The 12,921-nt window shown below is 38.7% G+C and overlaps 1 protein-coding gene across 1 annotated transcript in view; it reads left to right on the top strand.

Annotated features, from left to right (window-relative positions):
• The window catches only part of pacrg (PARK2 co-regulated), a 259,663-nt gene extending 247,002 nt beyond the window's left edge, over positions 1-12,661 (top strand). Inside the window, exon 5 of the mRNA XM_028818836.2 lies at positions 6,061-12,661. Coding sequence (XP_028674669.1) covers positions 6,061-6,221 — 161 coding nt within the window. The 3' untranslated portion in view covers positions 6,222-12,661. The remainder of the gene's footprint in view (positions 1-6,060) is intronic.
• Positions 12,662-12,921: the final 260 nt, after the last annotated feature.

The following is a 12,921-nucleotide window of genomic DNA, read 5'->3' as shown; positions in this document are numbered from 1 at the left end:
ATGCCCAAATGTAGACTGGCACTTTGTCCGGGATTGTTTCCTGCCCTTTACCCAGTGTTTCCTGCATGGGCTGTGGCATCTCATTGTCCTGAACTTGACTAAGCAGGTTTGAAATGTGAACTGCTTTACTTTAAGATCTGATAGATATATGTGAGAAGTGAAGATATTTTTAGAAAGGTTCTTGTCTTGCAGCCTGTTGAATGTAATTTTTGCTGAAGTCCTAATGGTAATGCATCACTGTCAATAAACTGTTATTTGACTGCCAAGTGTTAGAATTATAATATTCCTAATGATAAGTTACTTTTTTCATGTTTGCAATTATTATAGATAATTGTTGGCACTCAATATCATTTTTTATAGGGACCCTGCTTTAATTAGTCCTTAATGACTCTCCTCTGTCTATTCTCTAATGTAAAAGTCATTTGGTCCTGTCTGTGTCATTTAGAAGACTAACATTTTTTAACAAGCATGAGACACTGCAATTTTTTTTAAACATGTAATCAGTAAAGTTAGTTTATTAAACAGTGTGGTTCATGTGGCAGAGTGGTACATTTACCCATTTGGCAAATGCAGTAAATGTAAGAGTAAAACTTGTTCTTGACAGCGAACTACACAGTCGTCACTATATCTATTCTAATGTGCCAGCCAAAGATTTAATTTCACATTTTTCTTCTGTATCTTAAAATTATTAATGGGTTTCTATAAAAAAGAAAACATCCTGTTTTTAAACCTATTACTTCACATCTCATCTTACAAACCACAAGAAACCAAACTTGACATGTACATCTCTTTATACTGGACTCACCAATATTAACTATGCTATACGTCATTGCCTTTAAAACCCTGAGGTGTATCTTGCTTCACTTGGCATTTGTGCATTCACTGGGCTTTGTTAAAATATTGTGCTTTGTGGGCAGACAGGAATTTGATCTTTTGCGGTTTACATGGACACACAACAATGACTGTTATTCTGACTGAAAGTCAACCTGCATTTTTGTGTAGAGAGTCACAGACCTCAGGCCAGACTTAACGAGAACAACCATGTATTACCCAGGAAAGAATTCTCAAGAGCTGACTGCATTTAAAATCTGGATATTGAGCAGGTATTGGAAACTGAGGCATTAGCATAGGACTTCTTAGAAGTAGCCTGCTATATTCTCGTTGAATGAATATTCTTCTAACACTTGCTTAATGTTTGCTGGGAAAATAAATAAAAAATCATCCATCCATCCATCCATTGTCTCCCGCTTATCCGAGTTCGGGTCGCGGGGGCGGCAGCTTGAGCAGAGATGCCCAGACTTCCCTCTCCCCGGCCACTTCTTCTAGCTCTTCCGGGAGAATCCTAAGGCGTTCCCAGGCCAGTCGAGAGACATAGTCCCTCCAACGTGTCCTGGGTCTTCCCCGGGGCCTCCTCCCGGTTAGACGTGCCCGGAACACCTCACCAGGGAGGCGTCCAGGAGGCATCCTGATCAGATGCCCGAGCCACCTCATCTGACTCCTCTCTATGCGGAGGAGCAGCGGCTCTACTCTGAGCCACTGCTCCTAAATAAAAAATCAATCATCCTCCAATTCTCACTAAATCCTTCAAAGTACAGCCATCTCTTTTGTGTGGGCCTGAACATGATGGGACTAAAACAGTTCACCTATCCAGGGTTGACAAGACAACAAGTCAAAACAACTGAGCATGATGAAACACTGATGCATAACCATCAATGGTATAAGTTTTGGATTCTCACACAACATTGACCTGTCCTCTTTTAATTATGTTATCTAGATTCTTTAACATTAAGAAGGCTTTTGGTACATGTAATTCTTTGGGTTAGCAGTGTTGTCCTAATGCCTCATCCAGGCAGTTCTTAGCTCCACTGTAACAGAAGTTTACTTCTTGAATACACCTCCTAAATATTTTCTACCTGTTTCGTCAAGGATGTAGCTGGCTTTATTTATTTATTTATTTTTTTTAAGAATTCCTACAGCATTACTACCATTTTTTAGTAAAAGATGCATTTAGTTTTTCTTGTACTTCTTCGCTGGGATTGTATTCAGTCCTACCCCCTAAAACCAGTTTGTCAGATGAATTGTACTTCTCTCAGTCAGCTAAGTAATCAATTCCGTCACTGAAAACACTAGCACCCTTTTAGGAAGATTAAACTGAGCTTTTGTTCTCAGTCTGAATAAATGAATACTAAAAGCGTGCTGAGTAGCACATGTGTTATAAGCAAGAAAATCTTTAAGTGGTAGCCCAGTTTGAAGGCTATTCTCAAACAGACTTGATTTTTGGATGATACAGGCTATAAGGGATGTTAAAATGATAAAATTGCTAGTTAATATAAAGCATGCTACAGTTATCACTTTAGTTTTTGACTCTTGTCTTTAACTCAGTTATGCTTGTATCTGCTGAATGGTCCTGCTAAAATGACAGTATCCATGGTGTACATTCCAGACTGTTTTTCTTACTTCTTTAACTAAAGTGCCCTGTTTGCCATGCCGTGGCCTTAAAGACATCTGCCTCACAGCTGTCAGATTTTCCAGACCTGAATGTTGCAGATGACCGAGAAATGGAAAACAATATTTGGTCAGTTGAATTCCCCACCTTGGCTTGACAGCCACTTGTAAACTTACACAAAGGAGTTTAAGCTATGAGGCTGTTGCTTTTTATGTTTTTAGGAATGTGCCTATTCCATCACTCCTAAAACACACACACACACCACATGTTGAAGTCGGGTTTTAAAAAGTTACAATTGCTCCCCTATGTCTTTAACTGGTTTCAAACATGCATTTCATTTGAAAGCAGTATGCACTTAGGATTCATTTTTTGCACCTGTAAATGTTGCTTTCTATTGTGTAGAATACATAACACAGCTTGGGCTCTAATAAAATAATTATAGGACTTAATTTTCATGCAAGCACAAGCAAGTCCTCCGGAGAGATCATATCTGCCATTTTATCGCACATTCCTGCCCCTCCACTGCAGGTTTGCTTGTTCAAGCAGATACAAAGATAAATGATGTCACTCACTATTTGTTTACTGCAGCAGGGTCTGTAAGTGATCACTTACCCCTTTTCTTCACAACTGTGCCATTATGGGATTCACAAGTTTTGTCTGATTTGAGGTCCATGTATAAGAGTTAAAACATCTGTTTCAAGGTTTACACAACTGACCCCTCCAAAATGAGAGGCCATTTTTTGTTTAATCATGATATAAAATAACAAAAGTAAGCTTCTCTTGACTTGGTCTTTTTGAAATGTGATGTTGTATTAAACATGTGTGGTTTATTACCAGATACCTGTATTCACTGGAACTGAATTGAGTAATGCTCTAATCTGCTTATCAGCCAAAGAGCAAAAGAGAATTTTATATTGATGACCTTGAATGTATAAACTATGATTTTTATGTGAATAAACTATAATTTTCCATGAAAACTATATATACAGTATGGCACATGTGTCTATATTTCAGGGATCCTGCAATTGTTTGGTTGGGTGGACCTTAGTAATTTCCTTTCCCAGTATTCCTCATAAAGAGTACTGTGTAAATGTATTTACAATATCAGATGAAGTAGAAATAACCTGTTTGACATTTGGTTGCCAGGTGTAAATATGGCATTTTTTTATGTGATTTTTCTTTTGTACACTCCAGTTGTAACGCTGCACACTGGTGATATACTGTCAGGTTAATTTGAGATGTTACTTTTCCATTTGTGTGTGTTGTAACAAAGGCGCTATATAGGCGCCTGACCCGACACAGATGGACACAGGGGCACGTATAAAACAAATAAAGACTTTTATTTTTCTTCACCCGTGGGCGCAAGGCTTCCCCGTGACCCACAGGCAATTCACAGTCCCAAACACCACAAAAGGCCCACAACACAGTTTTCTCTCTTTTACCACCACTTCTCCTCAAGCTTAGTCCTCCCGACTGCCGCCGCGTCCATGAAGCGCCACGGACCGACATGCGCCTGCCACCGACGCGGATCCAGGCAGCCCCTGCCTGCAATACACAAAACACACGTGGCCCCACAGGGCCGGTTGCCGGCAAGCAGGGAGCTTACCTCCCAGATCCCGTCTGTCCAGGGAAACATCCCCGGCATGGCCTTGCTAGGCAACATGCCATCCTGGGCACCTTCTGTGGCAACGTGCTCGTAGGAGCCCGCTACACTCCGGCTATGCCTGTCTTCCTCCCACACCAGGGAAAAACGGCCCTTCTGCGGACCGGCAGCAGTCCGTGGGGTTAATCGCTCCCGCGGGGTTGTGCATGTGCCGCTCCCGCAGCACGTGTGTGGGCCCCGCTGCTGTGCCGGGCCGTCCACAGAATGATTTTTTGAACCAGGTCCCCCGCCTTGAACCAGGCGGAGCATCCTGCCGGCTACACCACTGTGGAACAAGCCCCGGACACAGACAGATGGACATCGTGTTTGCACCCAACGCACGTTTATTTACATTATTTACGATTATTTAAGTTGCACAAACCCCAGTGCCACAGCACCAATCACCCCAGTCCAGACCAACACTACAGTATGCCTTTCTTCTTTAGACCACCTCCTTCTCTTTCCTGTCAGACCTTGTCCTCTTCCACCCGACTCTAGCCCTCGAGTGTTGGTGGCTGGCCCCTTTTATAGCCCACCCGGAAGTGTTCCAGGTGTTTGACCACCTGGTCCCAATTGCACTTCCGGGTGGGGCTGAAGACTCATCCAGCCCGGCTGTTGAATCCAGTTGGATGGGTCCCAACCAGGCTGTGGAGGACTCCATCTCCCATGGAGCCCAGCGGGAGGTTGGGGAATCACCGACCTCCAGGGAGGCTGCCACCAAGCATCTCGGGAGAGGTATTGAGCTGCCCATGGTTGCTCCCCCGGAACATAAGCAGCAGGGGTGTCCCAGCCACTCATCACAGTGTGTATAAATGCTTTAGCGCGAACTACTATTTACAAACTAATTTCAGGGCAGTTAAAGATCATTTCTTCAAAAATCAATTAGAGTGCCAAAATAAACAATGGATACTCTGTGTACTGAATAATATTTGATACAATGTTTATACAGTCAATATTGGTCAAAAGTTTTGAAGTAAACATCATGCTAGGATGAAACCCAGATCACTGAGCATTTATGTAGCAACATGTAAAAGGAGCTTATCTGAAATGTGTGTATGTTAAGTGAAAGGTGCTGTAAAACATCCAAACTTCCCGGGACCTCCCTGCGTAGAGTTTGCATGTTCTCCCCATGTCAGCATGGGTTTCCTCCGGGTACTCCGGTTTCCTCCCACAGTCCAAAGACATGCAGGTTAGGTGCATTGGCGATCCTAAATTGTCCCTAGTGTGTGCTCTGTGTGTGTGTGTGTGTGCGTGTATGTGTGTGTGTGTACGTGTGCGGTGGGCTGGCGCCCTGCCTGGGGAATTGTTCCTGCCTTGCGCCCTGTGTTGGCTGGGATTGGCCCCAGTAGACTCCCGTGACCCTGTGTTAGGGTATAGCAGGTTGGAAAATGATGACTGACTGACTGACCCTAAAAACAGCAAAATTATATATTTTTCTTTTTGTTCCCTTCTGTGTTGATTTAGCTCTCTCTCGATCCAAATTTGAAAATTAACGCACTTATTGAATAAAACAACCCCAACATTCCTCAGATTGGTCAACCTTTCACTCTATCATGAGCACTTTTTCTCAAAGATCTTAGTATCCCTGCGTCAATCAAATTTTCAGTGTCAAAGCAAAATGGAATAAACACAGTCAGCAGATGAAGTATTGAATAGATAAATCATTTCCTACTTGTTTTATTCTTTGCTGTCATATGATCTGGATATAAATGGGTATTTTACGCAATAGTTACTTTTCCTTCCCCCTTACCCATATTAAGCTGTTTCACAACTTGTGCATTATTCTGCAGATATCAGATATTTACAGAAGTAATTTGAATGGCAACGAAACAAACTGGATGGGCTGTATGTTTCACTATCTTATTGCAAAATCCTTCCTAAAACTATTTAAGTGGGGTGTAGTTTTGTGAATTGTGTCTGCAAAGGGTTAATGACCTCTTAAGCTAAGCTTACCTCTTTCTCTTTTTCTTAGTCAACTCTGGAGATGGCATTGACTATAGTCAGCAGAAGCGGGAGAATATCGGGGACCTCATCCAGGAGACACTGGAGGTCTTTGAGCGCTATGGAGGAGAGAACGCCTTCATCAATATCAAATACATGGTTCCAACATATGAGTCTTGTATGCTAAATTGAACAGAAGCGTAAAAAGACAGTGCTGCATTTGCTATTGTATATCTGGTAAAAACAGGATTGTTGTTCACTTTTGTACTCTGAAACTCCTCCTCCCTTTAAAGGCTGTCTTTTTTGGGATACATTTGTTGTTTTTTTTTATTTCCTGTCATTATTTGTATGTTTATTAATATTACTTTTTTGGCATGAGGGTGAATGGAAAGGAGATAAATAAGCCATCTTAATCTGTAAAATACAATTTTTAAGCAGAAGGAAAAAAAAGGTTGTTTTAGAAGCAGGGCTCATGCATTTTTAACTGAAATCAAAATATGAGAGTAGAATAAATCTTCCAATTATTATGTGCATTGAAGAGAGGATCCCTCTGAATCCAACTCGATCATTGTATTTTCAAATTAGTAACCTAAAAGCTGTTTGTTTGACTGTGCATGTGTGTGTAATACATTTCTTTTGTCTGATCACTACCTGCATCTTATTATCTACTAGCATGACAACATCTTCATTCACAATTTAAAATAACTTGCGTACATGTCTTATTGAGTATCTGAAGAATACCTTGGTTAAAAATAAATTAGCATGTTCCAACATACACATATTTAAGCTTTCTTTATAATCAAATAAACTAACAGAATGCTTCCACTGACGGGAAGGTACATTTTTGCTGTCCTCACTAGTAGTATTGCTTTCTGGAAAGTTCTTTAGAAAGATTTCAAATGAAAACCACTTAAAATATAAAGAATAATACCCCTGTGTATCAATCTCATTATATCCAAATTTGTCCTTAAAAATGGAAAAAGTTGTCCTTAACTTGAAATTTGTTAAATAAAACTGTTCCACCAGCTGTTTGTATATAACTTTAATTTTACTCAACACCCTTAAGCAGTACTAAGTAACTGTAAACAGTGTAATTTCTTAAAAACAATTACATGACGGTTTAATTCATTTATAGAAACAGACCTGAAGCTTGTTTGGGCCTGGCTTTGACCTTGCATCTGATGCTGCTGTTGTAGACCCCAGTCTCTTGCAGCACTTTAATTAGATTAAGCAAGTTCATAAAATGGGATCAATTTTAAAGTACTATTTGCTCACATCCTGTAATGACATGGAAAAATATGCCATTTTTGTCATATCTTAATGGTAAATTTAAAACTATGACATAATTTAAAACATGTAACTTTTGAAATTGAATCTAAGAATATTCAAATGCTGAGTCTCATTTGTGCTTATTAATAGTCAAAATGTAAAATTTAATTACTTTTTTTTTTACTATATATATATATATATATATATAATAGATGATACTGATGGTCAGAGGCCACTTATGTGTCTCCTTTAATAGTAAGGTCTGGCTGGAGATTTTATTCTGCACATGTATGAAGATCTCCAAGGATGACTATGTATGAAAGACTTGGAGAACAAAAATGACACAAAAAACAGCGTGTGACCTTGCTTTCCTTTAATCCATTTTAAGTTAGGTTTTTTATTTTTAACTCTAAATGACAGCTGTTAGGTTTTTTTATATTTAACTGTAAATGACATTTGTAAATGACAGCTAACTGTTAAATACATGTTTTCTACCTGATGGGCAGAAGGAAAGCTATAAACACATTTAATATTGTTGTTTTGGTTGACTGTAATAAATTGCTCTTGGCTGTTTTGTGCGAACTGCATAAAATTTAAACATACTTACTTGTTGGATAAATAATGCTGTCAGTTAGAATGGCTCATGTGGGATGTAGAGACAATATCTGCACATGGCAGAGTGCAGATGAGCAGCCAAGGCCACTGGAGAGGACATCACACTATTTTGTCATTTGATGTTTGTGTTTGTTTTTTTTTAAATAGCATCCCTTCGTGCTTTTGTGTTTATTTTACCTGATTTTAAATGAGGTACAAATGATCTGCAAATTTTTACTATTTTAACTGGAAGATTCTAGTCATATTCATGTGATTATATGAGGTAGTAATTGAGGGTAAAATCCAGCTTGGCCTTTAAGTGAACTTTTGAAGGGCTGAATATACTTTATTGTTTAATAATTAAGGATGGAGTAGTGAGGTTTTAATTGAAATGTGGATGTAGATAAATATAGCCAAAGGAGCTGATATGGATGTCATATGTGTAAATATCACATAAATATAAATACAGTAAGGGTGAGTGTCTTTTTTAGTACCAAAGGAAAAAAAAAACAGAAAGCTCACCCTTACTGCCCTCTCCCACTCAACTTCACCCACTTGGGCCTAGCTTCAGCTCCATGTATCAGCTAAAGAGGCCTACAACATGTTCACTTCCTTGTCACATTCAAGGGGTTCTCCCTCCCTTCTCATGTTCTACCTCATTTCTTTCTCTTTCATTCTCTTTCTCCCTGGACTCCTTCTTCCTGCCAGGAAGCCTTCACCTTAAATTATCCTTCCATCTTAAGACTCAACACACACAGCTTTGCCTTCAGGCAGATTTAAAGTCAATCCCACAGTTAGTCCTAGGCACAAAGGCAGACTGTAATTTGGCTTCAGAAACGCCAGGCTAGAACTCTTCTCTGATGGCTGTCACTATCTTTAAACCCCTTTACCCTACTTAGTACTTACTGCTGACTTCTTTCCCCTTTAGACAGCAGAGTTCTCCCTGTGCCATCATTCAGAAGTCTGCAGCCTCTCCTCATCCTGAAGGAACTGAACCGATCTCCTGCTCTGCATATGTTAGAGCCAAGGAGGAGGCCAAAACCTTGAAATCCTTCCCAAGCACTAGCACTACAAATTAATATTTATGTATTTATTTAGCAATAAATAATTAATCAACAACTATTATGAATGAAAAACAAATAAACTAAGGACCAAGCAGCAAAGTAACAGTAAATCATTTGATCAAAAAATATAATGAGATAGTAAAGAAAGCAAACTAACCAAAGGACTAAATTATCCAAAAGAAATTCTTAAATTAGCACAACAAAAAAGCATAACCTCAAAGCATATTTCTTCACATAAGACAGAAGGCAGAACCAGAAAAAACTAAATCCAATACCTAATTATTTCATAATCCATACCCAAAGACAGAAAAATCACAAAACCAAAGGGGCAGCTGAATAACAATAACCACTCAATCCAGCAAAAGTCCAAACCAGAAGTACCTAATAAACTAAGCATTAATAAGAAAGAACCTGTGGAGTGTTTCTTTTCTTAAATGTGGCCAAAGGCAAATGCCATTACATCAAGGGCTTTATATCCCCAGCAATGGCAATAACTAAGGGCCATAGACCAACTAATGCCACCTCCACCCTTTTTTTGGTTCAGACGTAAATTGAAAGTAATTAGCAAGAATGGGTAATGGGAACAGGGATAAAGCTTCAGTGAGAATGTAACATCTGCCAGTCCTCCACAATCTTAACCTCTTGGTTTAAAGTGCAGGCGACTTTATGCACTCTAGGGCTATGAATAGGTAATTTCCACCTTCCTTCCAAGATTCTACTCTTTGGCTGTCCTACTTTTATGCTTCTGGAGGTTACACGTTTGGGGGGCATCACACAGTCACACGCCATACTGTCTGTTGCACCCTTGTGACTCCTGTATTCCTATTTTACCAGTATCATAATTCTGTTTTTCCTTTACTGAGGTTTTCAGCAGGACTTGTGCTTTGTGTCATTTTGGTGGTACTCTTGACAGTTAAGCACACTATCTTAATTCCAGTGTTTATTTATCCAAACAAATTGAATATACACGTTACAGAAAAGGAAACCAGGGCACTATGAAAAGTTATAAAATTGTAGCTATATTTAATAGTAATATTAAGCGGGAAGCTTTATTAGATGTTTACAAATTTGGAAATGTATGAGTTGTGATCCCTTCCCATTCATTCAAGGTATTTCTTCTGGGTGCAATCTTATGCTATGTCATTGCAGGCCCATTCCACGTGGGCTGTTTGCAGAGGGATTGTAATTCCAGATAAAGAATATAATTAGGGAAAGATGTGGTGAACTTGCAGTCCATGTAATGATGTCAGTGGTCTTGAAGAGACAATATTGTGATGTTGGTGGTATATAAATGACATTTACCCTAATGGGACATCAGCATTTATCAAAAAAGAGTTTGTCCTTACTTGCTTGCCACTTTTTGCTGCACATTTGTACAAGTGTTAACCAATGCTACCCAAACATTTGATACAAAGAGGTGAGTGATTCCCTTATATACAGTCAGACCCTCATTCACAGTGAGAACATTTTCACAAATGAGAGGTTCACATACTTCATCCCCAGCCTTGATATGATTGTGATGGCCATAGCAGAAGTCTGAATGTGGGCACAGTGCCTGACCAGTTTAGCATTTTATGAGGTCCAGTCTTTGCTTTTTAACATCACCTATGCTTCTCACCAAATGTTGTGCAACTTTGTGAAATGACATTCTGCTGTATCGTATGCCAACTGTCCTAAATTAGTCTAGGAGTTCAATAAACATAACATTAAGTTCTTAACATTAAATTCATTTAAAAAAAATGTTTCCTCTTACTTGTAATGTGCTTGTCAACTTGCTTAAAATCTGATGACCTTCTGTGGTTTTGATTTCCATTTCCAATACTCCGAGGACAGATGATAGTCAAAATGCAATCTGTAGATTAGTAAGGTAGCTGAAAGGCAAAAACATTGAAACGTTCTATTGTTGTATGTAAAGAAAATTTTTTTAAGTATATGAGCTGAGAAGTGAGTAATGCTGGGTACAACCCATGGCGTTTGTACTCTCTCCCCCACAGTGAAGGGGTGAAGACATCTCCACATAGTGCATATTTATCTTTTAAATATTGAACTCCTTTTTTTAAGTAGAACTGTTCAATTATGTGTATTTTTCTTATATTTTTGAATCCATAAATCAAAAAAGGTATGCTTGTCAAATTTCAGTTTACATTCACACTATTAGAGAATTGTGCTGCCATATTAGTTTAAACAGAAGCCTGATTAACAACACCCTGAGACCTGAACAGGAGGGATGATGGCTAGGAGTGATGGGACTGGTTGGCATTCCCTGACATTAAATAAGAATGGATGTATATATATAGTGGAAAAGAAAGGGGCCTTGTTTAGAACTGCAATTAAACACTCCAACAACAGTGTCTAGAAAAAAAAATGTCATGGCAAAAAGAAACATTACACTACATAGAACTTCTTAATACAATGCACACGGCAAGACACTCCTCTATCTCTCTGCCAGTGTAATGGCTAGTTTCTGGACTCACCCAAAATTGTTTGCTGCCCTCAAATCTTAAAGGTATCGGAGAGGAAATATTTATGAAAACATACTCAAATGTGAACTTAAAATTTAATCATAAATATATCAGAAAGACTTCTTGCTCTGGAAACAATATCAGGAAGTGTTTTCATGCCTTTATTCCAAGGGTGCACAGCCCCTGTGCTTCCCTACTGTTGCTTCAGTTTTTCCTTTGCTTCCCATTCCCTAATCTAATTATATTCAGTGCATGTCTCGTTGTAAAATGTATAGTTGTTAATATACAAATATATATTCTTAATAGAAAAAAAGCTAATATTAAAGCCTGGCATCGCACACACTCGGGCAACAACATGCCTGAGCATGCCGAGTGCTGGTGGGCCTGCTACGTCTCTGTATGATCTGATCAAATGCCAGCTTAACAAAATCACCACTTATGTATGAAAGAGTCCAGACGAAAACGTCAAGAGATCAAGGTGAGCTAGCACAAGCTGTGATTAGCCTCCTCCAAATGATACTGTATATTCAAACGGTGTTTAAACAGGCAGACACTGCAGTCCCACACTTCTAAAGCATTAAAGAGATGAGTCACCTGAATTTTGAGAAGAGTCTTTTGACGTGTGTCATCATGAACTAGGCAAAGCTTGGATGTTCACTGATATGTTGTCGCATTGAGCATGCTGAGGAGCAAACCAGTCTATGGTTTGTTTAGTTCAAATTTCTCAGTCAATCCGTTTCAAACTTACTGTCAGATTTAATATTTGCTTAGATATGAAAAATCCAATTCAGTTTAATTTACTCTTATTGAATGGAATTGAAAATAAATGATTTTGCTTTTCAACTACAACATGTAAAATGACTTAGCGTTTCTGCTACATTGAAAAGCACTTATTGACAAGTACATTTTAACAAAGGAACAAAATGAAGCATTAGACAATGGAATTGTTAATGGTGGAAGTTATAGATAGAGAGGTTATATTTTCATGTGTGGATATGCAGTATACAGTATATACACACATACAACATTATAGATACTATATATATTTATACACTCATGTTACATATATTTTTTTACAAAAGCCGTTAAATTAAGTATTTGTGTCCACCTACTGGCATGCAGGTAGGCAACATGACTGCTATAGATGTAGAATTATGGAAGAACTGGCTTGTTTCACTTAAGTTGTAAATTGTTGTTTTTTTGAGTCATTTTAATTCTGGATTAAAAGAATTCCCCCAACGTGTCACTTTTGTCTTGAGTTTTTTTTTTTTTTTTTTTTTTTTTTTTTTTTTTAACCCGTCATCAGTTTTGAGCACACAATGTTTTGTGTATCATGTGAATCACTTGGGCAGTCCTCAAAATGAGCATCTATCAGAAGAAGCCACAAGGAGCTCGTCCATGGCAAAAATTTGCGCTTTGTATTGACTGATGTTTCACATGAGCTTTTAGTGTGTAATTCAATAAGCACGGGTTTATCTAAAGAAATGATTTGTGAAATGTGAA

The sequence above is a fragment of the Erpetoichthys calabaricus genome, chromosome 14 (genome assembly GCF_900747795.2).
Source record: "Erpetoichthys calabaricus chromosome 14, fErpCal1.3, whole genome shotgun sequence".
Classification (NCBI taxonomy): Eukaryota; Metazoa; Chordata; class Cladistia; order Polypteriformes; family Polypteridae; genus Erpetoichthys; species Erpetoichthys calabaricus.
This window is presented reverse-complemented; position numbering and strand designations above follow the sequence as displayed.